General features: G+C 46.7%; 1 protein-coding gene across 1 annotated transcript in view; it reads right to left on the bottom strand.

Annotated features, from left to right (window-relative positions):
* Pi4ka (phosphatidylinositol 4-kinase alpha) overlaps positions 1-14,689 on the bottom strand; it is a 137,621-nt gene that overhangs the window by 20,093 nt on the left and 102,839 nt on the right. The window contains exons 30-36 of the mRNA XM_057764479.1: positions 12,113-12,205; positions 11,014-11,170; positions 10,632-10,759; positions 6,438-6,596; positions 6,048-6,199; positions 3,077-3,184; positions 243-370 (exon numbers count right to left, since the gene is read on the bottom strand). Of these exons, the coding sequence (XP_057620462.1) occupies positions 243-370; positions 3,077-3,184; positions 6,048-6,199; positions 6,438-6,596; positions 10,632-10,759; positions 11,014-11,170; positions 12,113-12,205 (925 nt within the window). The remainder of the gene's footprint in view (positions 1-242; positions 371-3,076; positions 3,185-6,047; positions 6,200-6,437; positions 6,597-10,631; positions 10,760-11,013; positions 11,171-12,112; positions 12,206-14,689) is intronic.

Raw genomic sequence — 14,689 nt, 5'->3', positions numbered from 1 at the left:
CTCCTGTGTACTCCTGTCTGTCTGCACCCCATCCCCTCCTGTGCACTCCTGTCTGTACTCCACCCCACCCCTCCTGTGTACTCCTGTCTGTCTGCACCCCACCCTCTCCCATGCACTCCTGTCTGTCTGCACCCCACCCCCTCCCGTGTACTCCTGTCTGTCTGTACCCCCCCCCCCCGTGTACTCCTGTCTGTACTCCACCCCACACCAGCAGCTGCTGTGCTGCTGAGCACAATGCTTACCTGGAGGAACAAGCTGGCTGGCGGTCAGGTACTTCTTGTCTGAGAACATGGCAGTCCAAAATTTAATCATTATGCTTATGTCTTCACGAAGCTGCTTTTCTCCTTGAGTAGGGAACTTTGGTGGACAACTTCAAACAATCACAAGAGGAGAGGGCTGAGTGTCTGGAGTCAGAGACTAGAAAGTGTCCCCAAGGCAGTGAGAGCTGAGATAAAAGTTCACTTTCTTTGACCTCACTAACTCCTGTGGGAAGTGTGGTTGTCCTGGTAGCCCAGGCCTGTCTGTCCTATCACTACCCTATGCACTGTTCAGCTCAATCACCAAGGAGTGGTGTTACATAGCTCAGATGGCCTGTACCTCCATAAATACATAGAGATATCCCTTTGTATTGCAAGGTAACCTTGATCATGAGGTCTTGCCTCACAGTCTCTACATCAGACTGTAGGCATGTGCCACCAGACCTGGCTCATAAGAGTAGTATGTTGTGGCAGATAGCAATTTAGCTGTTTGCATGCACCCATTCAGCCTACATTCACAAAGACTCATGCAGCTGATATTTGCAGGACTTTGTGTAGTAATCATTTATATTACCAGGAGAAGTAAATATGCAATTTAATCTCCCTCTCTTTTATTTTTTTCTTGAGATAGGGTTTCTCTGTGTAGTCCTGGGTGTCCTAGAACTTGCCCTGTAGATCAGGCTGGTCTCAAACTTAAGAGATCTGCTTGTTTCTGCTTCTTGAATACTGGGATTAAAGGTATGTGCCACTAACACCTCGCTTAAGTACATTCTTGTAGATGTTTTATTCTTTGAAAACCTCAGACATGTATGCAATGTGTCTTGATCACATGCACCCTTTTCTCTCTCCAGCCCCACTGCTTTCACACATCTCCTTCCTAGTGTCAACTATTCGCCCCTTGTTCTTAGACACGGTCTCATTATGTAGTCTTGGAACATGCTATGGAGGCCAGGCAGAGCTCAGAGATCACCCGAGTGCTGGGAGTAAAGGTGTGTGCCATCACACCTACCTTTCCTTCTCTTTTTCTATTACCCATTGAACTCAATTAGTGCTGTCCATAACTGCATGGATGAGTCATTCACAGCTTTGTCTTTGATATAGGAATCTTAACATATTATTCTCAAATTCTTGTTCTCTTGCATCCAGTTTCACAACTACTTGGGCTGCAGATATATGTCACTGTGCCTCGATGTCTTAATTCAGACAAATAAAAATTAGACTAAAATCTAGAGTTAGAGATTGTTGTGTCACCTGAAATGGGTGGTGGGAACTGAACTTGGAACCTCTGGGAAAGCAGCAAGTGCTACTTAACTACTGAGCCATTTCTCCAGGCTTGCTCCCTGCTCCTGCTTTTCTACTTTTACATCTTTTGTTTGCACACAGTGAGAAGCAGGGGAAACAGATCAATACAGCAACATGGGCAATTATTTAGTTACAGAACCACTGAAGAAAACATCTGAGTCGTCCAGCAACTATTAACTACCTGTATGTAATGGAGACTGCTCTTTTGTTCCCTGGCCACCCACACCTGAATAATCATACAAAAACTATATTAATTACAACATTGTTTGGCCAATGGCTTAGGGATATTTCTATCTAGCTCTTACATCTTAAATTAACCTATTTTTATTAATCTATGTATCACCGTGAGGCTGTGGCCTACCAGTAAGGTTCCAGCGTCTTTCTCCTTTGGCAGTTATATGGCACCTCTCTGATTCTGCCTACTCTCTCTATATATCTTTGTTCAGATTTCCTGCCTGACTTTACTCTGCTAAGCCATTGGCCTAAAAAGCTTTATTCATTAACCAATAAAAGCATCACATATACAGAAGAACATCCTTCATCATCTCCCCTTTTCTGTCTAAATAAAAAGGAAGGTTTTAATTTTAACATCTTATTTTTTTTTTTCTTTTTTTTTTCTTTTTTTTTTTTTTTTTTTTTTTTGGTTTTTCGAGACAGGGTTTCTCTGTGGCTTTGGAGCCTGTCCTGGAACTAGCTCTTGTAGACCAGGCTGGTCTCGAACTCACAGAGATCCGCCTGCCTCTGCCTCCCGAGTGCTGGGATTAAAGGCGTGCGCCACCATCGCCCAGCTAATTTTAACATCTATAGAGCCTCAGGATCAGGGCTTCCTGAGCCCCTGCCCCAATCTCTCTCTCTCTCTCTCTCTCTCTCTTTCTCTCTCTCTCTCTCTCAATAAAGATTTATTTATTTATTTATTAAAGATTTATTTATTATGTATACAACATTCTGCCTCGATGTATGCCCGCACGCCAGAGGAGGGCGCCAGATCTCAGTACAGATGGTTGTGAGCCACTATGTGGTTGCTGGGAATTGAACTCAGGACCTCTGGAAGAGTAGCCAGTGCTCTTAACCTCTGAGCCATCTTTCCAGCCCCCTAAAGGTTTATTTATTTATTATGTATACAGTGGTCTGTCTGCATTTATGCCTGCAGGCCAGAAGAGGACACCAGATCTCATTACAGATGGTTGTGAGTCACCATATGGTTGCTGGGAATTGAATTCAGGACCTCTGAAGAGCAGTCAGTGCTCTTAACCTCTGAGCCATCTCTGCAGCCCCCTGCCCCCAAGCTCTTAAATTAACTGAACTTAAGGGAAAATCTGCATGTATTCCCTTGGGCACCTGGGTACACATGGCTGAAGATATTCCAGTCTGGTCATCCAAGGATTAAAGAATGAGGATGATAAGCATGAACCAGGCAGAGGATGTCCTTACATAAGTAACTTCCTAGAGGACAAGGGTGCTCTAAGTTGGACTGCAGCTACTTTTGGGCACATGCACAACACAGCTTGAGATGATACCTGAAATAGTCAAAGGCCGTTGAGTAGATCTTCTCTCGAAGCACGTTTCGAATAGTTGCATTTGGAACCACATCAGCATGTAGGAGGGACAGGCCCAGGGTCAGCAGTCTGGAAAAGAGCCAAAGGTTGAAGCCCTAGCCAAGGGCTGAGCCCCAAGCAAACCCCAGGGCCCCTGCATATAGAGCCCAGAAACATTACAGCCAGGGTGTGGTCACTTAGTTGTGTTCTCTGTCTCCCTGAGACAGTCTCAGATGTTACAAGCTGGCCTTCAATACTCTTTTGGAGTATGAAGATAAATCTGAATTTCTGATCCTCTTGCCTATGTCTTTTAGGTATCAAGATTACAATGTTTTTTTTTTTTTTTTTTTTTAAAGATGGTGGCATATGCCTTTAATTCTAGCACTTGGGAGACAGAGGCAGGCATATCTCTGAGTTTGAAGCTAGTCTGGTCTACAGAGTGAGTTCCAGGATAGCCAGAGCTACAAAGAGAAACTTAGTCTTGAAAAACAGAAACAGAACAAAAAAAATTCAGTAAAGGCCTAAAGTAAAAATAATTAGTTAATTAAAATAAAAGTTCTTCTACACTAAGATGTAGCTCATTAGCCTCACACTTGTGTGGCAGAGTAAGGCCCTGAACCACATAAAAACCTGCAGGTAAAAGAGCTCCAAGTGAGAGGGTTGTGGATGGGGCCCGGTTTGTAGAGTGCATGCCTAGCATGTCCAGTGCCAAGTTCCAGCCCTAGCATTGCATAAAGTCGATATGGAAAGACTTTTCCACCCTTCCTGAGACAAGGTTTCTCTATGTAGTCCTGGCTGTCTTGGAACTCCCTCTGTAGACCAGGCTGGCCTCGAACTCAGAAATCTGCCTGCCTCTACCTCCTGAGTGCTGGGATTAAGGCGTGTACTACCAGTGTCCAGCCTTATGAGTCTCATAAGCAGTCTGCAGCTTAGTCCCCATTGGGACAGTGCTACAGCAGCAGAATGTTTAATTCCATCCAGAGGGGGAGGCTGATGTGAGGCATAGGTGGAGGGCATTTCTGCTCCTGTCTGTGGAGAGCTTAGAACCCTTGGGTGGAGATCAGGAGTCAAGTTGCTGGGTAAGACACAAGATCTCTGCACAGGGCTGGAGAGGTGGCTCAGAAGTTAGGAGCATTGGCTATGCTTCCAGAGGTCCTGAGTTCAATTCCCAGCAACCACATGGTGGCTCACAACCATTTGTAGTGAAATCTGATGCCCTTTTCTGGTATAAAGGTGTGCATGTAGATAGAGCACTGGTATACATAAAATCTTTTTTTTTTTTTTCTCGAGACAAGGTTTCTTTGTAGCTTTGGAGATCCTGTCATGGAACTAGCTCTTGTAGAACAGGCTGGCCTTGAACTCACAGAGATCTGCCTACCTCTGCCTACCTAGTTCTGGGATTAAAGGCATGTGCCACCACTGTCCCAGAATAAATAAAAAGATCTCTGCACAGTGAAACACCACAAAAATCCCACAAACAGGTTCAGGTGAGTTCTTCTTGAGGGACAGATTGCAGCTATAGCCTGACAGTGATACGGGCCCTGTGGAACAAGCATCTTCACATGTAGCAATCAGGGTGACCTGGATCCAGGCATAAGAGGCTCTAGAGGCATTGTGGATAGTAAGGCTGGGCTAAGGCATGGTGCAAGAAGGGTAGAGTAGCCGGGCGGTGGTGGCACACGCCTTTAATCCCAGCACTCGGGAGGCAGAGGCAGGCAGATCTCTGTGAGTTCGAGACCAGCCTGGTCTACAAGAGCTAGTTCCAGGACAGGCTCCAAAGCCACAGAGAAACCTTGTGGATACCCCAGAGGTGGTTTGCACCAGCCAAAGGCATAGATGCTACCTATGCAGCCAATGAGTCCTAGTAGATGGCCTTGATCTACTCCAAGTGGCTTTGGATAGAAAAGGAAACAAGAGCAATCAGACCCACCATTACAAGGGAGCCAAACATATGTGGCTACACAGGAAGGCAGAGGAAAGGAGGGCAAACTGCAAATGGTGACTTTTCTGAGTGAATCTATGAGGCCAGCTGATCCAGTGTGGTGGTGGAGGCAGACGGAGGAAGTCTATGACAGCTACCCGCTCCTGAAAAGGACCAGGAGGAATCACTTTCTAGTAACTTGTTTCTATTGCACTGTAGAAAAGTATAGGTCAGCCGGGCGGTGGTGGCGCACGCCTTTAATCCCAGCACTTGGGAGGCAGAGGCAGGCGGATCTCTGTGAGTTCGAGACCAGCCTGGTCTACAAGAGCTAGTTCCAGGACAGGCTCCAAAACCACAGTGAAACCCTGTCTCGAAAAACCAAAAAAAAAAAGGGGAAAAAAAAAAAGAAAAGTATAGGTCAGTGGCAGAGTGGACACTAACAAGAGGACTGGCCCTTCTTTGTAGTTGGTTTGAGGAGTGTGGTTCTAATGGGTGGTCAGTGGTCATGGGGTCACGGTCTGCAGTTCTAATGGGTGGTCAGTGGCCATCGGGTCACGGTCTGGAGTTCTAATGGTGGTCAGTGATCATGGGGTCACGGTCTGGAGTTCTAATGGTGGTCAGTGATCATGGGGACACGGTCTGCAGTTCTAATGGTAGTCAGGGGTGATGGGGTCACGGTCTGGAGTTCAGGGAAAAGGCAGACAGAGAGCCCCTACCATGTCTGGGAAGACAATCACACTGGTACTAGCCACTAGCCATGGGCCCCTCACAGATGATAGCAGAGTCCATGTTCTAGTGAGAAAGACTGGACTAGAGGAACAGGGGTTGAAGAGGCTTTTGGCCAGCCACAGGCTCATGGTCTCATGTCTTCTACGTGTTCCTCCTGATAACAGTGCCATAAGATTTACTCTATATTGCACAGAAGCATCACAGGACACTCCACCCACCCACATCATGATTCATATGTTACACACATGCCCCACATGCCAGTAATAAGACACCCAGATGCCCCCAGAGAAAGAGAGTCCTCACTTGAAACGTGGTCCGATGGCTGCCACATGCCTGTTCATGCTCCCCTTTGCTCCACCAATATTCAGGGACATGGAGCGCTGCAGCAGGCTTGAGAAGATCTCCACCTGGTCAGAGCTACAGTACTTGGCAATCTCAAACCGTTGCACCAGGAACTAGATAAGAAGGGATGCAGGTTGTATAAGTTAGTGTGGGCCAGTCTCAACCCAGTGCTAGTGAGAGCAGCTAGTAAGAGGGTTCTGGTGACAGGAAGGCAGGGAGAACCAGAGGAGGGGGTCTAAAGGGCACCCTTTCTCTCAGGTCAGGACCCCTAGGCTGGCTGCTATGCCAACCTACTGCAGGTGTCCCCGAGGCTGACCGTACAAAGCACAGCAGAGTTTGGTAGGCACGTACATCGATCCAGATGTAATGGGGCGTCACATCAGGGGGACACGGTCTAGGCTGACTTGCTTCTGATGCCGCCAGGGGGTCTGCTTCCTTTGTTTCAGCAGAAAAGAGGCCGGACTTCTGCTCCACTGTCATGTGCCAGGCTCCTGCCATCTCCCGCATAAACTGCAAGTGAGAAGGCAGTGTCAGCCCCTCCGGAAAACAGAACGGGCCACTTGCCTTTGATTTACTGCATAAAGCTCAATGTGGCAGCTCGTGCGTATGGTCCCATCACACAAGACTCTGAGGCAGGAGGACAGCAATGAGTTCAGGTCTGGCCTGGGCACAGTGCGAGTCTCAGAACAACTACCGCTACAGAACGAGGTGCTTTCTTCAAAACAGACACAGCCGGGCGGTGGTGGCGCACGCCTTTTAACCCCAGCACTCAGGAGGCAGAGGCAGGAGGATCTCTGTAAGTTTGAGGTCAGCCTGGTCTACAGAGTTCCAGGACAGCCAGGGCTACACAAAGAAACCCTATCTCAAACAAACAAACAAACAAACAAACAAACAAACAAAAAATCCCAGCACCTCACTTCTTTACTTCCTTTTCCTCCTGCTGCCAAAAGCATACATGGCCACTCGTGTTAAGGATAGCACTGTCATAGGTGGGAACCCAAGAATGTCAAGGAACTACACCTGCCAGTGGCTTCTCTTGGACACTGGCCTCTCACTACTGTTAGTATAGGGAACCCAGAACTGATGGGGCCAAGGAGCCAAGCAGAGGCCAGACTCTCACTCATCTGTCTAAATCCACTTCTGTGCCAGGGCCTCCCAGTCTCTGGGAACAAACAAATGCACACAGTCCAAGAAGTAAGCAGGAGGCAGAGGATAGTAAGCCTGAGAAAGCAGCAGTACGGAGCATGGAGGGAGAATGTGCAGGCAGGGTAGCCAGGGAATGCTGGTGGGATGGCAGGGAACACTGGACACAAGGCCTGGAGATGGCCAGCGGTGACATGTTCATCTAAGGAGAGGAGAGGACATGCACTAGGCAGGAACCATTCTGCAAGAGCAGGAGCAACAGGACCCAGCACAGCTACAGCAGAGCACGTGAGTAGACAGAAAGGGACAAAGGTAGGTGGCAAGTGGAGTCTGAGGTCAGAGGACAAGTTTGTCAGTCTAGATAAGGTTGGTGGGAGAGGATCGATGGGTCTGGGAACCAGAGAGATTCAATGCAGTCAGGTTTTTCTGGCATGCTCCTATTGCACACAGAGGGAAGTATGGAGGCAGGGAGATCACTGTGGTAGTTTGAAGAAGATGTCCCCATGTGACTTAGGCATTTGAATGCTTGGCTCCAGTTAGTGGCTGTTTCAGAAGGTGCAGGAGGTGTGTCCTTGCTGGAGGGCTTTGAGGTTTTAAGACTCTGCCTTTTAGGGCTAGCTTTCTATTTCCTGCTTGTGGTTTGAGATGTCCGCACTCAGCCGCTCCTCCAGCGATCTGCAGACTACTACTCCACTCTGCCATCATGAACTCTAACCCCATGGAACCACGAGTCCCAAATAAACTCTTCCTTTTATACATTGCCTCGATAGTGTTTTATCACAGCAATAGAAAAGTATGGTGGTTCAGCGAGAATGCCCCCATAGTCTCAGGTATTTGAACACTTGGTCTCCAGTGGGTAGCACAGTTTAGGGGATGTTATGGAACCATTAGAGGTGTGACTGGGTGGACTTTGAGAGTTTATAGCCTTGATCCACTTCTAGTGAACTCTTATTGCTTTGTGTTGGAGAAATCAGCTCTGAGCTCTCAGCTGCCTGCTCTGACATCCTGCTGCCATGACTCTGCCACTTATAGACTCACACTCTGGAACCACAGCCAAAATAAACTCTTTCTTCCATAAGTTGCTTTTAGCCAAGGGTTTTCATCATAACCTGAAGCAAAAAAAAAAAACAAAAAACAAAAAACAAAAAAAAAAAAAAACCTAACACACTGGGGCTGCTTTAAGGTCAGGGGAGAGACAAAGGAGGCCAGGGCCCCAGGAGTAGCTGAAATGCTGGGATGTGACTAAATTCTGGATCTACTTCTTAAAGGTAAAAAGATAAAGCTAGTAGAATATTTGGTGGGCCATTTGTAGGAAGTGTGGAAAGGAGCTCTAAGGTGTCTGTGAGGCGTCTGGTCCACGCAGAGATAAGGTAGCTATGGTATTGACTATAATGAGGTGGTCAAAATGGGAAGCAACTGGGGCTCTGTAGTTCAGGCCTTTTGTAATACTGGAACTTGCAGGTAAGTGCTCTTCTTCTGAGCTATATACCTAGAACTGGTTTTCCCCACTAACTAAATTAAAAAAAAAATAGGTGTATGAGTACTTTGCCTACATGTGTGGGCGTCATGTACATGTGGGTCCTGGAGACTGAACCCAGGTCCTCTGTGAGAATGTCAGGTGCTCTGGACTGCTGAGCATTTCTCCAGCCCCTTTCCAAGTTTTGAGACAGGGTCTCAGGAAGTCTGTCAGGTGGAGCTTGAATTTTGGATCTTCCTGACTCAGTTTCTTGAACAGTTAGCTGAACTATGAACTTAGGCTACCAGGCCCAGCTGAAGTTGACCCTGACTGTCAGTTGGGGTGCTCATCAGCTAACTTTGTGGGACTTGGTGTCAGGTGACTAGAATACCACTTAAGACTGGCAGTGCCAGGAATGGAGATTCTGGCAGTTTTGTAGGTGAGACTGTCCTGGCAGGCAAAGGGACGTTAGGATACATATGTTGAACAGTCCTGCTGGGTCCATCTCCTCTTTCTCTCTCTCTCTCTCTCTCTCTCTCTCTCTCTCTCTCTCTCTCTCTCTCTCTCTCTCTCTCTCTCTTTCTCTCTTTGGTTTTTCAAGACAGGGTTTCTCTGTAGCCTTTGGAGCCTGTCCTGGAACTAGCTCTTGTAGACCAGGCTGGCCTTGAACTCACAGATATCCGGCTGTCTCTACTTCCTGCTGGGATTAAAGGTGTGTACCACCACCGCCTGGCTTTCTTTCTCTTTTTAAAGACATGATTTTACTGTGTAGTCCTGGCTGGCCTGAAACTTGTTATATAGACCAGGCTAATCTTGAACTCACAGAGATCCACCTGCTTCTACTTCCAGAGCGATGGGATCAACGGTGTGCACCACCACACCTAGTCATGAAGCGTCTCTTGGAAGGAGTCCCTGAGAAGAAGTTAGATCCCACCATGGGTGCTTTCAGGACCCACAGCCTGGGACAGGTATTATGTGAGGTTTGTGTTCCACCTTGTTTGCCACTAAGGCTCCTTAGGTGCTCAAATAACCCACTCTAAATACAGACTGCAAGTTCAGACACTCAAGAGCACCTGGAATCCAAGATACAATGTGAGGGTTGACAATAGTGGTCACGAACACTGCTCTGTCCTATGACGCTGAATCAGTCCTGATTCTCTGCCTCTAGAGGGGTGTGGCGCTACAAACTGTGCAGGAGAAGCCTGACACAGTGGGGAAGTGAGACCTTGCCTCAAAACCAAGTAGGTACATTAAAAATAATGCATGCAGGTGGGGCTGGGGAGATGTTGCTATTGGAGAGAACCTTGGTTCTGTTCCATGCACCCAGCCATCTCTAACTTCAGTCTGAGGAGATCTGATGCCTTCTTTTGACCTCCTCAGGTACTAGGCACACATGAGGTGCACAGACATATGTGCAGACAAAATAACTATACATACAAAATAAAAAAATTACAAAAATATTGCAAAATGTTTTCTTTAGGTTACAAAAGATATACATGACATATACATGAACATATATCTTGCATATGGGACTTGTGTTCCATAAAATATATTTTATTGTCTAATTGCAAATATTCAAATATTCTGAAATCTGAAGAAAAAAAATCCAAAATCTGAAATAGCTTCAGTAGCAAGCATTTCAAAAAAGCTATACTCAACATGTATAATCTTGTCTAGAGGCTCCATGAAGTAGTAAATCTAGAGAAACAGACCCAGGATAAGGTGGCTGATCCTGCAATTAGTCAAGAAAGCAACTGCTCCCAGTCAGCTGCGGCATCAATGGACATGTAACAGACAGCCTGCTGGTCTCACCACAGAGACTGCTTTCCATCCTGAGCCTTCCATAGTTAGGCTCTATAAACACCACTCCATCATCATACCTTTTATCACACACACCGCCTCTCAGCCCACCCACCCACAGAGCTAAGCTGGGCGCAGTCTCTTACAGGCACTTCCACTCCATTCTTGCCAGCCAGCAGCCACTCCCAGCAGGCCAGCGCAGTCTCCATGCCGTGCTCATTGAACATCCGGAGGGGACCCCAACACAGGTGATGGAGCAGCTGCGGGTCACAATCTGGAACCAAACACAAGTTAGTCAAAGGCTCCTGATTCTGGCTGGGCCTGAACATGGCTTCTCAAGGCTGATGTGGGAGCCAGCACTAGCTGGGGCCAACAGTGCCTTTTATTTGCTGCTGGCTCATCAGAGATGCAAGTGTTTCCACTAGCAGCACTCGGCTCTTTCTCTGACAGCATTCCAGGTTATCAAGGACTCCTAAGCAAACATCCACTTAGACATGAACCCAGCACCCCGCGGATTCTGTGTGTTACCTTTGCTGCTAATGAGCATTGCGGTCAGCTTGAACATGGCCTGCGTATAGTGCTGAGGATTATTGTGGTCCAAAGCTGTAATCAGATCCTGGACCATCATTTTGTGCAGGTTAGACTTTAGACCTGTGGCCCCCGAGAACCGAATCATTCCATGTACCTGTGGAGAAGTATATTTATCAGCAGCTCTGCCAGAAAGCCAGGACCACGAGTGAGGCCCTGGCTACCAGCTGACCGAGCTCACTGTCCCAAATGATGCTGCTTAGTTCAATGATGCTGCTGTCATTAGCATCTCTTCAAGATTTATGTTAGTGTTTTCACCAACTCTGTTCCTTGAAGGTGGAGACACATACTCATCATTGTACACAGTGCTAAGCCTGGACAGGGCATAGGAACATTAAGTTAGATAAATAAACTTATCTCAGATTTGATATGACTCAAACAACAAAATTAGCTTCACTACTTTTCATACATAATTTTCCCACCAGAGGGTGTTACTTTATTATTCATATACTTGGCTATATAGAAGATAGGACTCTTCCCAAAAACTAAGCCTATGCACTAAGGCTCACTCAAGAAGAGCAGCCATTGGGTTAAGCTAAAAGCAGGGTATTCAGGGGAGGTGAGCCAACTCCCAGACATTACTCTGATAAACTCTGTCTCCACCTCCAGCGTTAGCCTGGAATAACTCTGGTGTGACTGGAAGCCCTCGGTGGAGTCAGCAGGTATGGTTCCTGAGCCTACCTTTGGCAAGTTATTTAGTCTCAGGAGCCTCTGTTTCTTTACCTGTAAGACTAGAATATTGGTATGTATATCTTATCAGTGTTCAGAGAATGCATGACACACAGCCCATGCTTGCTACCACTAAACAGAATGCCTTGGCACGCCCGAGTGTGTCCACATGAAATCACTTTCTTGCAGAGGTGCTTAATAACTGTCATAAGTGTACCAGAATGTTCTGATTTTGCTTGTATCCAGGTTCCTCAAGTCACCTGAATTGGGAAATTCCCTATCATACACATCCCTCACTCATGTTCCACTGTGAAAGAGCCAAGTGGCATCAAATCAAGATGCTCAGAACAGCCTCTGACACAAGAAGTACCTCGCCCGCATAGCGGTTGCGCAAGTTCAACGATGCCATGAAGTTGGAGTAATCTTTCTTCACACAGGCTGGCCGTTCAGTTAGCTGAGTTGCCTACAGACAAGTACAGAGAATTATTTTAGATGGTGAAACTTAGTCTTTTCCTCATGCTTAGCTTGGTAAACCAGGTAGGAAGACTATTTGTCTTCAGCACCTGCAAGCTAACATAAGATTCGAGAGCACTAGCTAGAGACTATAAACCTCAGGAAAAAACTAAATAAAAAACTAAAATATTCTTTTTTATTTTTGTTTGTTGAGACAGGGTTTCTCTGTGTAGCCCTGGCTGTCCTGGAACTCACTCTGTAGACTATGGTGGCCTTAAACTCACAGAGATTCACCTGCCTCTGCCTTCAGAGTGCTGGGATTAAAGGCATGTGCCACCACCACCTTGATAAAACTTAATTTTTCAGTTTCCACGCAAGTATATTCTCCAGGTAGGACATCTGTTTCCTCCCCGTCTCTCTTGCTCCTCCCCTCCCCCAGTCCCTTTGCTCCCCTGGACATTTACTTCTACTTCCATGTCACGTTACACAGTCTCATGTGTTTACAGCAGCTCCTGGAGCAGCAGATGAGAAAAACCCTATGGTGTTTGTTTTTCTGATGCTGCTTCATCTTTCTGGTAAGATCATCTCCAGTTGCATCCATTTCCTGTCAATGATATGACATCATTTGATGTGGCAGCTGGAGGGACGGCTAAGTCATTCAAGTGACTGTCATGTTAGCATGAGGTCTCAGGTTCCAGAACTCATATAAAAAGGTGTGTGTTTGTAACCTGAGGCCAAGTGACAGACCCTGCCTCAAAAAGTAAGGTGGGAGCTGAAGAGATAGCTCAGCTGCAAAAGCTGCCCACTCTTCCAAAGGACCTGGATTCAACTCCAAGCACCACATGGTGGCTCACAGCTGTCTGTAACTCTAGTTACAGGGTATCTGACGCCATCTTCTGGTCTCTGAGGACACTGCACATATGTGGTGCATAGATACACATGTAGGCAAACCTGAACACATAAAATTAAAAATAAATAAATCCTTAAAAATTATTTTTCAAGACTTGGTTTCTCTGTGTAGCACAGCTGTCCTGGAACTCACTCTGTAGATCCAGCTAGCCTTGAACTCACAGAAATCCTCCTGCTTCTGCTTCCTGAGTGCTGGGATTAAAGGTGTGCCACTACCACCCAGCACATAATAAGGTGAAGAGTAACTAAGTGAAACAGCCCATGCTGGCCTCCCCACATCTGTGTGTGATGACAGATGCCACTGAGAATGTGGAGCTGGGGACAATAGAACAGAGGCATCTTAGGATCTCAAGCACAACCAACCATCAAACACAGAACAAAAGCACCCTTTCTATATCAACAGTCTACTAAGCTGGACGCAGTGGTGCACACCTTTAGTCTCAGAACTCAGGAGCCAGCCTGGGCTACAAAGCAAGATCCTGACCAGCTTCATGAGACACTGCCACCAACACAAAGACAAGAGTCTTCTCTTTACTTGTAACCTACAGCTTTCTGAGGACAAAGAAGCTCTTTCCAGCAGAACAGGTCTATTGCAAGCTGGCTGGCTAGTGCCTAGAAAAGAGCACTCAGCTTGTAAGTGCTGCCCTCTCCAAGTGCCATGGGGGAGCCTAAATAGAGAGACCCTAAAATTCTAGGGAACCTCTCAGGCTGAGGAAGGTTGAATATAGAACGACAATCCTACTGTGTTGGGTTAGAGTAGGAAGACTACTGACAGCTAGCTGTGCATGGTTCAACTGGTCACATCGTAAATCTAGTAATTTCACGGTACAAACCCCATGATGAAAGAGCTCCATCTTTCATCTTACTGCCTCAGCCACACATAGGCCAGAAGGCCTTAGGCCTTGTACCAAGTTCCCCTTTTTTGTCTGGGGGGTGAAGACCTTCCCTTTCTTGGGTGCCTCACCACTGTCCCTCCACATAGCACATTCCACAGCCCATCCACAGCCCATGCAGAGGGTTGATCACTGGGTTCAGACTGACTAAGTGTCAGGGGACGAGGGCTAGAGTAAACACAGCTGCAATCTACAAGGCCATCATCACCAAGGGTTACTGTCTGATCCTGATTTAAACTTTGGGCCTAATTTAACTCAAACTACTGCATTTGATTTTCTTTCTTTCTTTTTTTCTTTTTGGTTTTTCAAGACAGGATCTCTCCACAGCTCTGGAGTCTGTCTTGGAACCAGCCCTTGTAGACCAGGATGGCCTCAAACTCACAGAGATCCGCCTGCCTCTGCCTCCCGAGTGCTGGGATTAAAGGTGTGTGCCACCACTGCCTGGCTAAACTACTGCATCTGAATCTAAATGTATCTTAAACAAAACAAGCTGAAGCTGGGGCACACGTGTGCATTTTAACATGTGTTCAGGAAACAGAATCATGAGAAGTCCAGCAAATGGTCCAGACATGCAGTTCTCAACCTCTGAGTTGTGACCTCTCTAAGGGCCACATCAGACATCCCGCATATCAGATATTTACATTACGATTCATAATAGTAGCAAAACTACAGTTATGAAGGAGCAATGAAGA

Source organism: Chionomys nivalis, chromosome 3 (assembly GCF_950005125.1).
Source record: "Chionomys nivalis chromosome 3, mChiNiv1.1, whole genome shotgun sequence".
Taxonomy (NCBI): domain Eukaryota; kingdom Metazoa; phylum Chordata; class Mammalia; order Rodentia; family Cricetidae; genus Chionomys; species Chionomys nivalis.
Note: the sequence above shows the minus strand (reverse complement) of the source record. Positions and strands in the feature narration are given on the sequence as shown.